The following is a 19754-nucleotide window of genomic DNA, read 5'->3' on the forward strand; positions in this document are numbered from 1 at the left end:
ATGTTCAAACACTTCTAGAGTTGTGTTTTGGCAGCAACCCTGCCCCTTTGTCTGTACACATATAAACCATGCACTCTGCCAATACCCAGTTCTAAGTCTGCCACTGGGACACCTAGAGAAAGGGATGGCATGGAGAGGGGAGGAGGGCGGATTATGTAAGTTCACAGATGACTACTAGAAGAACCACAGTTAAAACTAGACAACCTGTTCTTTTTTGTGTTCTCTGTGACTCATACATATGAGAGAATAGTGAGCTAAATGAAGAATAGTGGGTCATGCCAGGACTGACAACAGAATCACCCTACCAAATGCCACATTGGCCTGGGACCAAGGATCTCATCTCTAATGAGACAGGAATATAGGTGGTTGCATGAGAGATAAACTGAAGCACATATTTGAGTGAGAACTTGTCTGACGTAACACCCTCAGTCTACAAAGGAAAGAAAGGAGGTCCACTTAATAATAATAATAATAATAATAATAATAATAATAATTTATTTATATCCTGCCCCTTTGAGGTCAATCGGGGCGGCTAACAGCAATAAAATACAATACATTGTACATCAAAATTCCCTCCCCCCCTTAAAAAATTATTAAATCAATTATAATTAAAACCAACAAATTAAACAACATTAACACATACACATTATTACAAGACAAAAACAAAACAGAACAAAACAAAACAAAACAAATAAAACAGTAAACTACGGTAGCATTTCCAGGGAGGACTTTGGGGACTCTCATGAGAAGAGGAATTCCTGAGGCCGGGGTTATCTATCCCAGAAAGGCCTGCCGAAAAGATCCGTCTTGACAGCCTTTTTAAGCTGTCTAAAGATGTCAATTGACGGATCTCGTCCGGCAGGTCGTTCCATAATCTGGGGGCGACAACAGAAAAAGCCCTCTGGGAGGGAGCCAAAAGCATAGATCTTTGAGGCTGTAGCAAATTCCTCCCAGAGGACCGGAGTGTGCAGGGAGGATTATATGGGAGGAGGCGATCCCTGAGATAGTTTGGACCCAAGCCATTTAGGGCTTTAAAGGTGATAACCAACACCTTGTACTGGGCCCGGAAACTAATAGGCAGCCAGTAGAGGGACTTTAATACCAGAGTAATATGGTTCCTCCTCGATGTTCCTGACACTACTCTGTCCGCCATGTTCTGCACTAATTGCAGTTTCCGAATCAAGCACAAGGGTAGCCCCATGTAGAGCGCATTACAGAAATCTAGACATGAGGTTACCAGTGCGTGTACAACAGTCTTGAGATCCCTTACTTCCAGAAAAGGGCGCAGTTGGCCTATCAGTCAAAGCTGATAACAGACGCTCTTGACTGTCGCATTTACCTGATTTGTCATCAGGAGCGATGAGTCAAGGAGCACCCCCAGACTGCGAACACAGTCACTAGAGGAGAGTGTGACCCCATCCAGGACTGGAGGTTGCAACCCAATTCTTGGTTTTGGGGCTGTTACCGTGAGCATCTCCGTCTTGTCCGGATTCAATTTCAATCTGTTTTTCCTCATCCAGCCCATTACTGCTTGGAGACATTCATTGAGAGGAGATGCCATTAGAATTCGAGGCCGACAAACGAGACACGGAGAAATAGATCTGGGTGTCATCAGCGTGCTGATAACACCCAGCTCCATAACTCTGAATAATCTCACCCAGCGGCTTCATATAGATGTTAAATAACATCGGGGACAGTATAGCACCCTGTGGAACCCCACAGGAGAGCTCCCTTTTACTGGAGCAGCTGTCCCCGAGCAGCACCCTCTGGGATCTGCCCGAGAGGAAGGACCGGAACCACTGCAATGCAGTGCCTCTGATACCTAACCCCCTCAAGCGGTCCAAGAGGATGCCATGATCCTCTGATACCTAACCCCCTCAAGCGGTCCAAGAGGATGCCATGATCTATCATGTCGAAAGCCGCTGAGAGATCTAGGAGCACCAACAGGGTCACACTGCCCCTGTCGATGCTCAGACGCAGATCATTGGTCAAGACAACCATGGCAGTCTCAACCCCAAAGCCTATCCTGAAGCCAGTTTGAAATGGGTCTAGATAATCGGTTTCATCCAAGACAGCTTGGAGTTGAAGAGCAACCGCCCTCTCGATCACCTTGCTCAAAAATGGTAGTAAAGAGACTGGTCTATAATTATTCATATCCAGGGGGTCAAAGGAAGGTTTTTTCAGAAGCGGCCTGACAGCTGCTTCCTTCAGACAAGCTGGAATATGTCCTTCCCTGAAGGACGTATTGATGATATCCATAAGGAATGTCCTCAAGGCATCCCCGCCCTGGACGGCCAGCCACGATGGGCAAGGGTCGAGAGGGCAAGTTGTGTTCCTCACCCTACCAAGGAGCTTGTCCACGTCATCGGTACTTACAGATTGCAGCTGATCCAGAATAACTTCATCGACAGAGTCGCTGGACACCTTATATATAATTTCTGTTGAAATATTGGCATCTAAGTCGGCTCTTATCTGAGAGATTTTATCTACAAAGAAGTTATTAAACACGTCGCAGCAGGCTGTCATCGGGTTAAGTAAAGGATTTGGCGCAGGGGACACCTGCGTCACCTCCCTCACCACCCTAAACAGCTCTGCTGGACGGGACTCTGCAGACGCAATACGTGCAGAGAAGAAGGATCTCTTTGCTGCACGTACTGCCTCCCGATAGGACCAAAGAAAGTTCCTATGGCGAGTTATGTCGGATAAGAGTCGAGTCTTTCGCCACTTGCGCTCTAGTCGTTGTCCAAGCCGCTTCATATTCCTAAGCTCTGGTGTATACCATGGCTTACGGTTTGAAGCAGATTGGCAAGGACGCTTGGGAACAATCGTGTCGATAGCCCTGGGGAGATCGGTGTTCCAAGTATTAACCAAAGCATCGACAGGATCACCGGCATTCCCAACCATTAAACCCTCTAAGGCTTTCTGGAATCGAGTTGGTTCCATTAGCCTTTGAGGGCAGACCATTCTAATGGGTCCACCACCCCCGGTTGGGGCGGATACAGGCTCTAAGTTCCATCTTGACCAGGAAATGATCCGTCCATGACAATGCGGAGGTACTAGTAACCTCCGTCCACGGATCTTCCTGTTCCATGCTAAAGACCGCATCGAGTGTATGACCTGCACAATGTGTGGGCCCAGTGATCAAATGGGATAAGCCCATGTTTGTCATGGTATCCATGAACTCCCAAGCCGCACCTGTTAAACTGGTCTCGAGAGGAATGTTGAAGTCTCCCAAAACTAAAAGCCTGGGGGACTCCAACAACAGCTCAGAGACCAGCTGCGTCAGCTCGGTTAGGGAGTCTGCTAGACAACGGGGTGGTCAGTAGACTAGCAGAATCCCCAAACTATCCCTGGTCCTCAGGCTAAGGTACATACACTCGAAATGGACTGTGTTCCGGACAGGTATCCTGGTCAAGGTCAGGTTGTTTTTGTAAACTGGAGCTACTCCGCCTCCTCACCCACTTCCACTTAGATGCACAGGAGTAGTTGGTTAATTCTTTGTGAGTTGCTGACATTAGTTTCCTATTATTGTCTGTTAAGTCCAATGCAGATGAAATCACCAAGCAGTTAGCTTAAGGGCGGCCATGTCTAGGTGGAGTATTTTGTGGTGCTATGTGGAGAGGAGGTCAGAGCACACCATAAAGCAGTAGAAGCTGCCATCAGACAGCTTTAGAAGTCTGCAGAACCATGGCTGGGGTGGCCATCACAGTGATGAAAAATATATGCATTGCTTGAGCTTCATGTTGAACCTCATGAGGGGAGGAAAAGGGAGAAAGAAAAATAGTCAAGCTCTGTTCCATGAGAAAAGAGACATCTCCTAGACAGTCCAAGATCTGAGGGCCCCTAATGCACAATCAAGTGCACTGGGTGTTTGCTGAGGATGTGATAGTACCTACATTGGGTCTTTCACAATGATGGAAGAGACAATGGAAGAGGACTGAGACCGTCTTCCACTCATGGGAGGACAAGGTCACCCTGCTGCGATCTTCTGTGAGGAGTTTGTCAATGTCTGGGAGATGCACCACCAGGAGAAATATGCCCCTGTATATACACAAATCCCAGACCTGGAAGATAAATTACTGGAGGCTGCCAGAATGAGTACCTCCTTGCTTACTGAAGTAGAAGGCTACCATCATGTTGTCTCTAGCCACTTGAATAATCCTGTGTCAAAACAGTTTTTGAAGTGTGTGAAGGGCTTTCTGTAGTGCAAAGTCAATCGACATTGACATGACACAATTTGTTATTGGAGCACCAGTTGGTGAGTGTCCAGTCCGGAGTATGGGCATCTCAACCTGTCAAGGATGCACCTGTGGTGAGGATCAAAGATGGTGTATGGTATGCAAAAGGCATGCCTCCCCATGGTGTTGGAGAAGTCAGTCCACCAGTTGAGGGTGTAAAGAACTGAGTGATAAACCAGGAGGAGCATACTGGGACTGTGCTGCTTGGGATCAGTGAACCATAAATCACTTCTATAGATGTTTCATTCAGAGTCAGGCAAAGGGAATGACCTTAGAAGATGCTACCGTAAGGCCCGGTAGAACATGAATACATCTGGCCTTGGTGTGTTGATTCTGTAATAGCTTCTCTGCTGAGGCCTTCAAGGCTCCACATAGTCAAGCACTGCCTCATGAACTGGACATAATGAGATGGATCTAAAGAGGACTTTTCCCAATTTATCATGAAGCCCAAATGAAGGACATAACAAGATGGGTATCTTGCAGGGCCTGGTGGAAAAGAGAGACTCGTTTTCTAAATATGGGAAGATGGAAAATCCTTTTACCCTTAGCACACCACTATAGCCAGATGTTTCGTAAAGATCCTTGGAGCCACAGCAAGGCTGAAGGGGAGGACACAAACTGATAATGCTCCTGCTCAAACAGAATCAGACGAAATGCTTGCTGCAAACGGCAATACTGATTTATAAGTATGCACCCCATAGGTCTATTAAGATGAACCACTTTCCTTTGCAAAGGAGAAGGATATTTGGCAGGATAGCCATCCTGAACCATCTCCAGTAAATAAAGGAATTGACTTGCCTAGGATAAAAGTCTGGACCCAAGCTTCTGTCTCATTTGGGGGTTGTGAAGTATCTCAACGAGAACCCAAATGGTATCAGGGATGGAGTCACTCATTCTTATGTAGGAGCATTGTGATCTCCTGTTCAAGTGAGTCCAAAGGCTGTGTGTGTGTGTGTGTGTCAAATGGTTCCCACTGTGAGCAATTCACGTAACTCTATGAAATACCTTTTCAAATTATATGGATGACTCACCTTACCTATCTGTAGTGATACAGTCCCATCTATTGAAGAATGGTACTAGCCAGTTATAAAACAGAAAGTGGGGTAGCTGCTTGGCTAAGGGAGGAGTAAAAAAAACTACATTTGGAATCATGAGGTAGTTTTATGGTGGAACAACAACACTTTGATAGACTATAAGAACACTGAGGAAAAAAATGAGCCCTGAAGAATGTTGACAAGTTGGAGAACATGAGAGAGCTAGCATGGAATATGTCTTCTGGGCCATGACATCGAATTTATGTCCTTCCTTATTGGTAAGAGATAATGGGCCTTCTTGGAAGATCTGAATTTTGCCACTTCAACAATAATCAAATTTGGCTGAGAGAACATAGCACCATCTTCTTTTTGCACTCAGTATAGATTTTCAGTCCTTCTTGAAGTGGATATAACTGGGGCCGGAATCTCCTGGTGGTAGCGTGTCACCTTCCTAAGCACTGAATACATAGGGATAGCTGTCAGATTAACATTTTGAGGCTTGATTCTCTTAAACATGGGCTCCTAAAGGGGCAGTACAGATTCCTTGATTTGAAGATCTTTCTAGGAGACGGAAGTGGAGATGTACCAGGGAACTGAATAGAAGCAACACTTCATTAATGTCAAGAAGAGAAAGACTGTACTGCAACCATCAACACTGGTTGGATAGGAGGTTGGGCAGCAGGTTCCCTGGCTTGTTGGGAAGGCTGTCAGAGCTCATGGAGGAAGTAGTGGTAGTCTGAGAGGTGGTGGAGACCAAAGTCTAGAAATTGTGGTTGCAGGCTGTCTAGATTCAGAGGTACAATAGCAAGCAATCAACTGAGAAGGGGCGTGTTGCTCTCTGCAGCGGTCCTCTCAAGTCAAATGATAATCATAGTACAAGTCCAATCTATGATGATGGTGGGTCACGAAAATATGTTGGGCATCTTTCCAAATCGTAGGGTGTAGAATATGAATGGTCCACACAATAATTACGATGGCTCAAATCTTTACTGTATGTGGAGAAAGGGAATGTCAGTATTGAGATTGGGACCTTCAAGAATGAGATATCTTCCAATATCCAGATGGGGCTGGTAATAAACGTTCCTACTAAATTCCAGTACCTCAGAAACCAATGCTTTCAGTGTCAAACCCATGGTCTTGTAGTGGCTTAGAGCTGGACTGTGGAAGAGGGAAGATTTGCCCAGAATCTTCCTTTCTGAGTAGTAACCAACTACTTGAATGTTGCCAAGACTGTGCATCCATCTTTCTGTCAATTCACTCCACAATCTGACTAAAAGGATGGCGAGCAGACAACAAAGAAATGAGGATACAAGACAAGGATGAGTAGAGCTCTTGAGTAAAACGTCCCAACATAGCCAAGTCTTGGAATGCAAGTCTCAGAGGCTGGTCCTTATCCTTGGTCTTCTGCTTAAGCTTTCCTGAAACTCAAGAAGAAGGATGTTTCTCCTTCTGCAGCTGTTTCTCCAGAAACGTGCTGGGAGTAATCAACATTTTTGAGCCCTCAGAGGGCTTAGGAGCCTCCTTCTATGTTTACATTAGGACCAATAGTGTTGATTTGTCCTCTGAAGAGCCAAGGGGGTTTGCCTTGTCCCAATTATCTGGTTGGTGCTCTATGGCCAAAGATTGGAATGAGCAGATAGTATGGATGAGGGCAAACAAACTGACACTTAATCCAGATAAGACAGAGGTGCTCCTGGTTAGTCGGAAGGCAGATCAGGGAACAGAGATACAGATGGTGTTAGATAAGGTTACACTCCCCCTGAAGATACAGCTTTGCAGTTTGGGGGTAGTCTTCGATTCAGCTTTAAACCTGGAGGCCACAGTGGTACATGCCTTTGTTACATTCTGTTTGGACTACTATAATGCACTCTACTTTAGGCTGCTTTTGAAGAGTGTTTAGAAACTTCAGATGGTCCAAAGAGCTGTAGCCAGGCTGTTAACGGGGACAAGTTACAGAGATCACACAATGGCTCTGTTGAAACAGCTTCACTGGCTAACAGTTTGTTTCCGCACACAATTCAAAGTGCTGATTATGACCTATAAAGCTCTATATGGCTCAGCCATATCTCCCTGTATGAGCCAGCCTGGGCTCTGAGATCATCAGAAGAGGTCCTTTCCTCAAATCCCACCACCATCACAGCACAGTTGGTGGTGACACGAGTGAGGGCCTTTTTCTGTGGCTGCCCTTGAATAATCGAACTCTTTTCCCAGAGAGACCAGAATAGCCCCTTCCTTGTTGTGCTTCCGCTGGCAGGCAAAGCCCTTCCTGTTCTGACAGGCTTTTAAAACAAAAAACTGTTAAAGAATGGGCCAGGGTGTTACATTGTTTTAAAATGTTTTAAACATTTTTACCTTTTTAATTGTACTTTATTCTTTTAATATGCAATTTTTTAAATATTGTAATAATTTAATTCTATTTTAACATACCATTTTTGTATGCTTTTAATTGTACTGTTTTTTAATATTGTAAGCTGCCCTGAGTCCCAGTTTTGGGAAAAGGGGGGATGATGATGATGATAATAATCAACAACAACAACAGCCATCAAAGTTGTATGATGAAGCTTAGTCTGGGCCAAAAGACTGTAGCCTGGAAGGCTCTTTCCCAATGAAGAACTTTAAGATGGGATGCTCTCTTTCTTATACCTTGCTTACCATGCAAAAATCTGGTCAAACAGGCATGAGTCAACTATATGGTCCTTACACAGGCAGAGGATACAATATGCATGACTATCAGAATAGTGACTCATAACCTAGACTCTTCTTGAAGAAAGTCTTCAGGGCCATAAATTCCCAGATAGAGGGCAGACTGACAAAATGTCAAAACAGACTTTCTAATGATCCTATCACAATGCAGGACAAAAAGCAACCAAGTTTTGGCAGGAACACACAGCTTATATGCATGCAGACAACAGCACAGTGTGAGTGTCAAAATGCAACTCTGGAAGCTTCTGAACTTCTTTATGCAGATACAGAATGACCCATAGATGTCAGTCACAGAGACCACAAAGAAGAAAATAGTGTTTCCCAAATGAGGGACCACTGGCTTTTTCTTGGGAAGTGAGGGAGAGCATGTGAAATGACCACCAAAGGGCCCTAAAAGAGGATCAGTCACTTCTGAATTCTTGAACTTTCCCTTGTTTGTGTAAGTTTTGCCTTGCTAAACTTCACCTTGCCAAACATCACCTTATTTTAGACTGTTAAATGTTGCCTTTCCACTCTCAAGCCCTCGTGGACAGTTTATAAGTCAATGAAGATTATCAAATTTACTCTTTTGGACCATAGCTCCAAGACTCACCTAGTCACCCTGTCCACCAACTAACAGACTTCATCACAAATGAGCACTAAGATCCTCTGGTCCTATGCCATTAAAACTTTATAGGTAATTTCAGTTGTACCAAATTAGAGGCTATGAAGGTTCTTTTTACACCAGCAAGATATGTTAACCAAAATGACCCAACAATCTGGCTGCTGTTTTCTTTTATTCTGTAACTACTTCATTACTATTTCATCTGCAAAATTTAAAATCCTAAGAAACAGGTTTGGCTTTAATTTGCTACAAAGAAGTTCGTAATCATTAATGCCTAAATCAAATTATTAGTCCCAATCCAAGAAAGCCTACTGGATAAATGAACATTTGTTCAATCAATTTAGGTGAGTTCCACTGTTTCAATGGGTCTAACTCTAGCTCGGACTAGTAATTGGATTTAGGTCAAGTACTGCACAGGCTACCTTGATAGCAAGTAGTGACTGATGCAAACTTTTGGAGGTGGGGATGTGTAGGTCAAATGAAAAGCAACACAATAGCATTCCAAGTGGTCTGGGAATGAAACGTCATCTCTGTGTGCCTCTCCAGAACAAGCAGAAACAAATAAGTTAAATAAAATGAGCAACATTAACAAAAAAAGTGTATTTGCTTATATGATACATAAAAGAGACCTCTGTTTTTGTTGGAGCAGTAAGCATACAGCCATAGTCACCTCTGGGCTCACAGGCACAACTAACCAACTGAGGTTTCCTGCACTGCTTTCAGTCTGTGCTGTCTACTACTGGATTCTCCATTGCCTTGCTTACCTTCTGCACCTTGTTGATGCGGTGGGCTGCTCGGTTATCTTTGGCCTTTTGCTGCATAGAAAAAATCAAAATGAGAGAGGATCATGATAATCAAGAAGATAAAAAGGTTGTTCATGCCAAACCAAACCTGGAGTAATGTTCCCTTTCTACATCACTGAACCAGCCACTTCTTAAATTACCATATATACTCATGTACAAGTCGACCCCATGTATAATTCGAGGGCAGGTTTTGGGGACAAAATTTTGGATTTTGATATGACTCGTGGATAAGTCGAGGGTACAACTTAGGGGCATGTAACAAAAGATGTAAATGACAAAGCCCCACACATGCATGCATGTTCTCCTTGCAAAATGCTATCAGGGCAGTTTCCCTCTTCCCTGGGAAAGAAGGAGACATACACACACACTCTCTCTCCTTGTAAAAAAGAAGCAATCAGGGCTCTTTCCCTCCTTTCCCAGGGAGCAGGGAAACAGTCCCAATTGCTTTTTGTGAGGCATGTACCTTTATGTATGTCTTCCTCTTTACCAAGAAGCTGGGAAAGAACCCTGAGTGCTTTTTGCAAGGTGTGTGTGTCTCCCTCTTTCTCTCCTTTTCCAGAGAGGAGGGGGGGGGGAAGCAACCGGGGCTCTTTCCCTGCTCCCTGGGAAAAAGGGAGACATGCGCACGCGTACACATACACACACACACACACACACACACACACACACACACACACACACACACTGCAAAAAGCAATGGGGCTGTTTCCCTACTACTTGGGAAAGAAATTAAAGAGGAAAACATACAGATGTACTCTCTCCTTGTAAAAAGCAATGGGGCTCTTTCCCAGCTCCCTGGGAAAGGAATTAAAGAGGAAAACATACAGATGCACTCTCTCCTTGCAAAAAGCAATGGGGCTCTTTCCCTGCTCCCTGGGAAAGGAATGAAAAAGGAAAACATACAGATGCACTCTCTCCTTGCAAAAGCAATCGGGCCGTTTCCCTCTTCCCTTGGAAAGAGGGAGACACACACACTCCTTGCAAAAGCAATTGGGGCTGTTTCCCTCTTCCCTGAGAAAGGAGGAACACTAACAAACTCTTCTTGGCTGAGCAGCAGCTGCGGAGGTAAGGGGAATGGTGTGTTGGGCAGAACTTCTTTTTCAGCACTATTACCATATTGACCCTTATACAAGCCAACCCTAAGCGGCCCCCGCGCACCTTCCCGGCCTGGGAGCAGGCCGAGGCTTTCTCCCAAGCCGGGAGGAGGAGGAGGCCGCTTGGCACCGCGGCGATCGCCGCGATGCTAAGCGGCCCCCGCGCACCTTCCCGGCCTGGAAGCAGGCCTAGGCTTTCTCCCAGGCCGGGAGGAGGAGGAGGAGGAGGACAAAGTTTGAAAATGTAGGACCTTTTTTAAAAAAAATTCCTGGCCAAGAAATTAAAAAAAAAAAAAAAAGCCCTACATTTTCAAACCTTGTCCTACATTTGTCCCAGTTTGGAGATCCTCAGGTATGGCAACCCTAGCCCAGAGTGACAATTTTTAAAACTGGCAGTTTACTGGTTCCTTAGCCTCCCATCAGCCCCTGACAATTGCCAACCCTATATTAACAGTGAATTATTTCACCAAATGTGATTCGTTGTGGACCTAGAATAGCTCTTTCTAATGATGAAGGAGATATCAGCAGGCAACAGGAAACTTCAAGACTTGCCAAAGTACAAAGTAAACTTGTGTGTGAGAGAGAGAGTAAGTAGAAGACCCCAAAGAACCTAATGAGGCTTAAATGCATTCAGGGGCTGAGATGCTGCTTGATGTTTTCAGAGCTAATGGACATTCAGGAGAAATGGAATCAAGTGTCCTGAAAGAAGGCATAGAACCCTGAACATGAACATTCCATGCCACAATATTTTGTTGCAGGTTCTGCCTACAACTTGACAGCAATCAAACTAGACATAGGTACAAAGTTAAGAATGTATAAACACAGACACACAAGAATCCAGGTAATACTTTAAAAGGCTAAGAGAAAAAACAAGCCTTCCAAGTTAGCCATATAAAAGATTAAGCTTAGAAATTGCATTTTCCCATACCACTTACCAAGTAAGGGGCTTTGTCTGGGGCTGGCACCTTTCTCCAGAGCTTCATGATCTGCTTGCAACGACTAGACCAGTCTGTGAGGGGACACAAAAGTGTAAAATGTGTTATTAGATACAGAGCAAGACCATTTCACCTATTTTATGAAGTGTAGATTCAGCAGCCTGAAACTTTGGAGACTCATATTCAAATGCCTGCTGAGTATAGACAGACACATGGCCATTGTCTCAAAGCTTGCCATGTCTCGAATAGTAGTTGTAGGAGAGAAGTATGAAGACCCCAAAAATATGTGCATTCTGCCAATGACAGAGGGCATTTACTGATAGATGTTAACTGTTATATGGTGGTAATGTGTATGGGGTAGTGGGGATTGTCAATATGAATATATACATGTATGTCAGAGAGAAATAAAATAGGCAGGCAGGGAGGCTGCCTGCACACCTCAAGGGGTTCACCTTCTTCTACAAAAGAAACAACAACAACAAAAATCACCTCAGCGTGTTTGACAACCACACTATACCTGCAATGAAAAGGAAAACTAAACCGTCCCTTCCCATCCCATCCCATTAAGAGTACTGCCACCAGCCTTCTGGAGCCCTCCAGATCTTTTGGGACTACAACTCACTACTGTAAAGAAGGTCAACAGAACTGAGGAGAATCTGCTTTCCACCGCAGTGAACAAACATCCATTTTGGAGCAGAATGGCAGGCCTAAAGAGGAAAGGGGGAGAAAAGACTGAGGGAATGGTGAGGGTGGGCAGGTAAGGAAACAAACCCCTGACCTGGGTAGTCCTGTTTGAGATTGGGGAAGTTCATGTTGGCATACAGCACTGGTGAGATGGTGGACAGCTCCCCCAGTTCCTCATCCTTCTCCCAGCGTTGCAGACTCCGCTGGTTATATGACAGCCCATCAGTTTCCCCCTCTGTGGTGGGTGTGGTGGGTGTGGAAGCAGCAGAGCTGCTGGCCCAAGGGCTCTCAGGCTCACACTGTTCAGGGCTGAAGAATCCGCTCCGCTCCCTATGTGAAGGAGATGGAAGCAAAGAAAGGAGGTAAGGAGAAGGCAGTTGCAGTGGCCATTTAGTAAACGTTAGCATCTTAAACCCCAGCCAGGCCCTAGTATAGTGAGGCAATTCCCTTGAGTGACAAATGGTGAATGCTGGAGGGGAAAAGGTGTGATAAGTGGCCCATCACACATCTATTAAATTAATCTGCTGCTTTCAAGCGTGGCAGTGCATGATGTCCCACCAACAGTGTTGACATAAGATTCAGCTACCTGTCCATTGGTTTTTGCACATGGAATGGCAGGAGACACCATATTCACCTCAGGCAGCAAAATGCATTGGATGGACTCTGCCTACAGTATGCCTCCAGATGAGTGGAAGAGGATGTCACTGTAGCTGACTTACCTGCTGTCAAGAAATGGAGACTGGCAAACTCCAGAGTAAGTCTCCATGGACACAGCTGGTTGCAAGGGCCCAAGGGAAACACCACCACCTAAAAAAAAAGAAAAAGAAAAAACAATATCAGAGCTTGAAATCAAGAGCCTTTCCTTCTCTATGCATAGACCTGTACACCTTTCAAATATTTTAAATGGGAACTTTGTGGGCTTGTAGGCTTGCAATTAAATGCATAGATGTTGACCACCTTTTTTTAAAAGGCAAACAAGACCCAAGAAAAAGTAAGAAGTGCAGCAGAGAACACAGGAAAAACCAATAGGATAAAAGGAACACGAGAGCTCAAGAAACTTGACAAGGAGAAAAGAGACTCTGCTCTGAGCACAGGAAGTGAAAGAACTGATGAGGCAAGATGACGGCAGAGTAAGAGCCCATAGTTTTTTATCTGATGACATAAGCACATTCCACTTTGTGTGGAGTCCTCCACTCTTTAATCCAAGAATCATACTTCCTCTCTCACACACACACCCAAAACAAGAACCCCCTCCCAAACTCATGCAACACTTCCTTGGCTGGCTACCTGAAAATAGTCTCTTATTTTTCCCATATCATTTTTCAAGTTACCATTTACTTGCCAGTGCTACAGTAATCTCATTCTCTCAGCAGTCCTAACCAAATACTACAAAATTTAGAATTGGCTGGTTGATATTAATAATAATAATGATAACAATAATAATTTATATCCTGCCTTATCCAGAAGGAATCAAGGTGGGTTACAAGACAGAAAACAATAAAATACAGTATACATAAAATGTACATTAAAATAATCCCATAGCCTAACCACCATCCTGATCACAAAAAACAGTAAACAGTATAAAATAGTTTCAATATAGAATAAAAAAATTAAATAAAAAATTAGCTAAAATTAAAGACAGGAAATTGAGGAAAGAACATCTATCTTTACAGGGTAGACAGTGCTATTCATATAAGTAAAGGGGAGGCTAATCTGGAAAGGCCTGTCGAAAGAGATCCATTTTAAAAGCCTTCTGGAGTGGTAATATGACGGATCTCCACAGCCACATTACTAAGAAGGCCAAGGTATAGAGGCAAGCTGAACCCATAAAATCAAAATATTCTGCATTTTACAATTTAAAAGAGGGCCAGGAAACATAGGTGAGTATACATTCCATTCCCCAAACATCTAACCTCCTAAAGAATATTTGCACCTTCAAATGTAATCAGACATTTAAACCATTTTATATCTGGAGTGCCTGCATCCAATCCCAGGTAAAGTAAAGAGCAAGCTCTGCTTCCTGCATCAGTATAGGACAAGAAGTGGGAACCTCCACATGACTGAGACACAACAACTAAACCTGCCTTTAAAAGTCTCCTGTGCATTTGTCATTATCTCTGAAAAACTTACCTTAGTTTACAAAACACTGTACAGAATCCTCAGGTAAGATCACAACTGCAACACCCAAGAAGAACAACTGAAGGGACAGTTGCTTATTCAGCAGGCAGCACAGCTGAACAGCAAATTTAAACTTAGAGCTCCTACGCTTGAACCCAACATACTATCTTAACAACATAAGCCCTTGTTCTTAAAATAGTCCAATAATGGTATTGTGCTACAGAAATATTTAAACATCTCTCTTCCCTCTACCCAAAGGTCTAAAAATTCAAAAATATTTCCTAATTGTCCTCTGACAATATATACAAGTATGTGACTGTGTATATTGCCATTCACAGTTTATAATTATTAACAACTGTGTGAAGAGTCACTATTCTCATACCAGTACACATGCTTAGAGATCCTTCATGTAAAAAGGGAAATCCTGGCCCAATTTTACAAGACCATGTAACATTATCTTGAACACCTTATAAGGCACCATCTCTTCTCAAACACAGTGCAGTAAAGCCCAGGAAACTGTTGTAAGCCCACTATTCATGACTATTTCCAATTTCTCATAACAATAAACATTTTGCATCTTTAAAAACTGCTGCCAAGGTTCACTTTTTTCCTTCCTTCTTTCCTTCCTATCTTTTTTACTTTTGAGGTGTGTCTGTTTATATGTTTCTACTGATTTTTAAAAATAATTTATGGCAAGCATGCAGGCAGGGACTATACTGTTTTATTGGTAGAATATAAACTACTCTGGGAACATCTCCAGACGAAGAGCAGGCTTAAAATGCTTTAAAGAGTGAGAAGTAGCCCTTCCTGTTTCTCACCAAAGACCCAGATGTCAGAGCATCTCATGGGCATGGGGGGGGGGGGGGGTTTACTACTAACGGCTCACCTGGCAGGAATGGTCTTTGGGCAAGATGTGTGCGGTTTGCGTCACGAATGCCCCCAGCTTCAGCTTCTGCTCCAACGCAATTGAGCTGCTGCTGCTCTCGCTCAGTGGACCCCAAGACATCTTTAAAGAGCTGCTGAACATCCTTGCTCTCCATTTTGGGTAGCTCTGTTGGTGAGGAGGAAAGCCACAGTGGAACCACAAGCACTTAAGTTCACCGACAACTATGTCAGCCATGTAGGGAACCTGCTGGTCTCCAATACAGGGGCAGGCTGATTGCCAAAAGTGGGGAGCAAGGAACTGAGGAAGCAAAAAGGCAACAGAGACAGCAGCACCCTTGCTTCCCAGCATCTGCCCTCGAGTCTGGAGCTGGAGAGGGAAACCAGGAGGGTCCTGGTTCCCATCTCCCCTGATCTCCCAGAGGGCAGGTACTTTCAGGGACATGGAGGGGGCGGTAGGGTCTATTCAAAGGGCCCGCCTGACCTTCAGTGGGGATTTTGTCAAGGTCGGAGCTGAGCACCCCCTCCCCCGGGGGTGTGGCTGGGTTCTCGGCACCTGTAGGGTCTGGAGAGATCTTGGGGACCATCTGTTCCTCTGTGCCTGTGGGAGAAAACACAACATAGCCTGTCAGGGTGGGAGAAGCTACCCTGTACTGTAATATTCCACCAATAAGTCAGGAAGGACTGTTGACTCCCCCAAAATGGAGGAAATTGCCTCCTCACTTCAATAGGCCAAGACATGAGGAATCAAGCTGCCTCTGTCTGATACATGTGGGGAATGGGGCTACATGGGTGAAAACTGGCTCCTGCATAGTTGCTTACTCATTTCTAATATGAAAAGGATATTAGAAATGGGAAAAGCAGGTATGTGTTCTGAAGCAGGACTACTTTTCATTGAACTCAGCTATGTTTCCGCACTAACTGGAAATCCCAGTCTGTTTTCCAGGCAAGGTGGAACACTGGAAAACTCACTGCACTACTGCAGAGCTTGGAAGTTATTTTTGAGTGACAACACCCAGAACACCTCCCCCAGCTGCAGAGGATTCTGAGAATTATAGCCCCAAAGTTAACTTGCAGCAGTTCACTGCTTTACACATTTCCACAACTGCCTTCTCATTCCATCTGCAGAGAGGTGGTGGAGTGGGCATTAGCAGGACACCATGGAAGACATCTAGTGATCACAGAGGATGGAACTTCAGTATGTTGCAGAAAGCCCTGCTCCTCCAAACTTATAAAACTATGAAAAAATAAGCAAACAACACGCACATTTATTACAGCATCCCACCAGCAGTAACTACAGAAAGAATAAAGCTGGTTGGCTAGATGAGTGGTTGTTTAAAATATCTCCTCCAAAATCTTTCTATAATACACAAATCAGTAGATATATAGTACATGTGTATGTAACATACAAGCATATCTAATTTTATATACTTGGTATAATTTGATCTCATTTGCATTCATTAACAAAAAAGTTTCATGCTGCATATTCAAGGCAAACTGTCCGAAACAGTTACTATGGGACACATCAATTCACAGAATCACCTTTAAGGGTTAAGAAATTTATAAATTCATAATTTAGCATGCAAATCCTTTCTCTCTTTCTCTCTCTCTCACACACACACAACACAAATTAAGAAAAGACAAGTATTAAAAAGGGGGTATAAAAATCTCAGTATTATCCTGTGCATGTCTGTTTAGAAGCAGGCCTCACTGAGACTGGGCCACACTCCCAGGTTAAGGCAGACAGAGGATTTCAACCAGAAAAGTGACACAGCATCCAGGTGGAAGCTGGAAATCATCCCACACCTCATGTTCTCTTATAATGCTCTCATACCCACCGGTATTTTCAATCTTGGCATCAGCTGTTTTCAAGTTGTTTTCTGGAGCTGCTGCCTCCCTGCTGTCAACACATTCATCCCCTGGATGAGAAGAGAGAAACAAGGAAGGACAGGTTGCTTACCTGTAACAGTATTTCTTCGAGTGGTCATCTGCGAATACATACAAATGGGTTTCACTGCGCCTGTGCAGTGCTGTTCAGAAACTTCTAGAATCACTGGGCAAAGTATACTTTGCAACATATGGTAACTTTTTGGCGGTACCTCCGCCCACCCGTTATAAGGCCCCTGCTTCCCGCTCTTTTCCCCAGTTCCGCACTTTTTACGCCGTGTAGGCGATATGAGAATGAGCCAATGAAGAGCAGGACACAGAGGGGAGGATGGGTGGGATTTGTATGTATTCGCAGATGACCACTCGAAGAAATACTGTTACAGGTAAGCAACCTGTCCTTCTTCTTCGTCGTCTCTGCGAATCATACAAATGGGTTTAGACTGACAAGCTTAGGTAAGCGGTGGAGGGAGTGTCCTGAGACAACTTGAGGTTCAAACAGAATTGGTTTATTAACAATAAACTTTAGAACCAACCCTTGTGTCAGTCATCATTTTTTATTTTTATTTTTTTGCACCAAACCTTAACACCAGGACTGAGGATTTGGAACACAATTCCTGAACAAGATAAGGCACATGGTTCCTTAGTAACTAATGTAAACCAGATAATAGACCAAAGTGGAGGCCAGACAGGGCCCAGTAAATTTCCAAGTCAAACATGAGGTATATCACACCCATAACCCATCAACCACATGGGTCCTGAACCAGTGCAAACAAATGGATACACAGTGTGGACATAAGCCCATAATGTAGAGGCTTCAAAGCAGCACATATTGAGAATTTAAACACCACAGGTGCAAGTAAATTTAAGAAAACATGGGCACAATGTAATCAGTGTAATCCTGAGATCAACACCATCCTTCCAAAGGCTGCATCCCGTTTGGCCCTGACATTCAGTCTGTAATGTTTGATAAAAGTCATTGGTTGGGACCAAACGGCAGCCTTGCAGACATCCTCCAAAGGGACCCCATTCAAAAAAGCGGAGGATGCTGCTACCGCCCTGGTTGAGTGGGACCGAACCCTGGCTGGGAGAGGTTTACCCAACAGTTCACAGCAGAGGTGGATGGTACCAGCCACCCATTTGGAAAACCTCTGAGCAGATACCGGTAGTCCCCTCTTCGGTTCCGAGTAACATTGAAAAAGCCTCTCGGACCGACTGAAAACCGCAGTTCTGTCCAAATAGAAGGCAAGAGCCCTCCTGGCGTCCAAAGTATGCAGGTTACGTTCGACCTCAGTGGTCGGATCCGGGGCCAGGGTAGGCAAAACAATGTCTTGACACATATGGAAAGCCGAGACCACCTTTGGCAGGAAGGTGATGTCGGTACGGAGGACAACCTTATCCTTGTGGAACCTAAGGAAAGGCTGATCTCTCCGCAAGGCGCAGAGTTCGCCCGCACAGTGGGCGGAAGTGATGGCCACAAGGAAGGCAGTCTTCCAAGTCAATAGTCTTAAGTCAGTAGTGGCCATAGGTTCAAAGGATCTAGATTGCAAGGCAGACAACACAGCGTCCAGGCTCCAAGCCAGGGTCGGTGCCAAGGCAGGAGGATGAAGGTTAGCACAACCCCTCAGGAAAGTCTTTACCAAAGGGTCCCTGAAAAAAGAAGGTTTGCCCCCAAACAGAAACTGAGAGCAGATAGCAGAGAGGTAGCACTTGATTGATGTGAGGCACAACCCCGCATCCAACAGCGCCATCAGGAATTCCAACACCACGGGCGTCGTGACCTGAGCCGGTGAGAGGTTCCTCTCGGTAAGAAACCGCAGAAACCTATTCCACTTAGCAGCATAAGATCTCTGGGTCGAGGGCTTCTGAGCAGCGAGGATCACCCTCCGTACCGAGTCGGGCAGCGAGGTCAGGGACGGAGCCTCCAAGCCACCAAAGGCAGGTTCTCGATGTCCGGGTGCCATATCTGTCCGTCCAGGATCGTGAGCAGGTTGGGACGGGACTCGAGTTGGAGAAATTCTCTCCTGGAGAGATGAAGAAGTGATGGGAACCACGGCTGTCTCGGCCACCAAGGGGTGATGAGGATCACCTCCGGACGGTCCACTGTCATCTTGGAAACTACCCTGGTGATCATTGGAAACGGCGGGAAGGCATATAGCATCTGCCCTGACCAGACAAAACCGAACGCGTCTCCGAGGCAGTTCTTGCTTGGCGTCCGGGAGCAGAACTGGGGACAGTGGGTGTTGAGAGCGGTCGCGAAGAGGTCGATCCAAGGGCTGCCCCATCGGTCGAAGAGGCTGCTGACTGTCTCTGGATGAAGTCTCCACTCGTGACAAGTGGTCAAGGATCTGCTGAGTTGGTCCGCTAACTCGTTTTCGTCTCCAGGCAAGTGAATTGCTTGGAGAAGGATCCCTCTCGGGATGCACCAGTCCCAAATCCGAAGCGTGATGTTTAACAGAGTCCTGGACTTGGTGCCCCCTTGTTTGTTGACATAGTACATCACGGTGGTATTGTCCGTCCTGAGCAAAACCACCTTACCGGTCACGTTGGGTTCGAAGGCCCTCAAGGCTTTCTCCACTGCAAGCATCTCCAGCGCGTTGATGTGAAGACACTTCTCTTCCTGGGACCATTTGTCTCTTATCACGAGATCGAGCAAGTGCACTCCCCAGCCTTCCAGCAACGCGTCTGTCATAAGGGTCACCTGTGGCTGCGGCGGAGTGAAAGGCATGCCGACGTTGTGGGAGTCTAGCCACCACCGTAGAGAAGAGGCCACAG

At 45.0% G+C, this 19754-nt stretch overlaps 1 protein-coding gene across 3 annotated transcripts in view; it reads right to left on the reverse strand.

The window, feature by feature from the left end:
• The window catches only part of KMT2D (lysine methyltransferase 2D), a 203916-nt gene that overhangs the window by 111411 nt on the left and 72751 nt on the right, over positions 1 to 19754 (reverse strand). For 2 of the 3 annotated variants that reach the window (XM_089477537.1, XM_089477543.1), the window contains exons 26-32: positions 16934 to 17014; positions 15580 to 15696; positions 15100 to 15264; positions 12815 to 12902; positions 12190 to 12425; positions 11412 to 11485; positions 9344 to 9394 (exon numbers count right to left, since the gene is read on the reverse strand). In XM_089477537.1, the coding sequence (XP_089333663.1) occupies positions 9344 to 9394; positions 11412 to 11485; positions 12190 to 12425; positions 12815 to 12902; positions 15100 to 15264; positions 15580 to 15696; positions 16934 to 17014 (812 nt within the window). The remainder of the gene's footprint in view (positions 1 to 9343; positions 9395 to 11411; positions 11486 to 12189; positions 12426 to 12814; positions 12903 to 15099; positions 15265 to 15579; positions 15697 to 16933; positions 17015 to 19754) is intronic. The other variant, XM_089477551.1, reaches the window with a different exon arrangement.

The sequence above is a fragment of the Sceloporus occidentalis genome, unplaced genomic scaffold (genome assembly GCF_023333645.1).
Source record: "Sceloporus occidentalis isolate IW3139 unplaced genomic scaffold, rSceOcc1.0.p SCAF_1, whole genome shotgun sequence".
Lineage (NCBI taxonomy): Eukaryota > Metazoa > Chordata > Lepidosauria > Squamata > Phrynosomatidae > Sceloporus > Sceloporus occidentalis.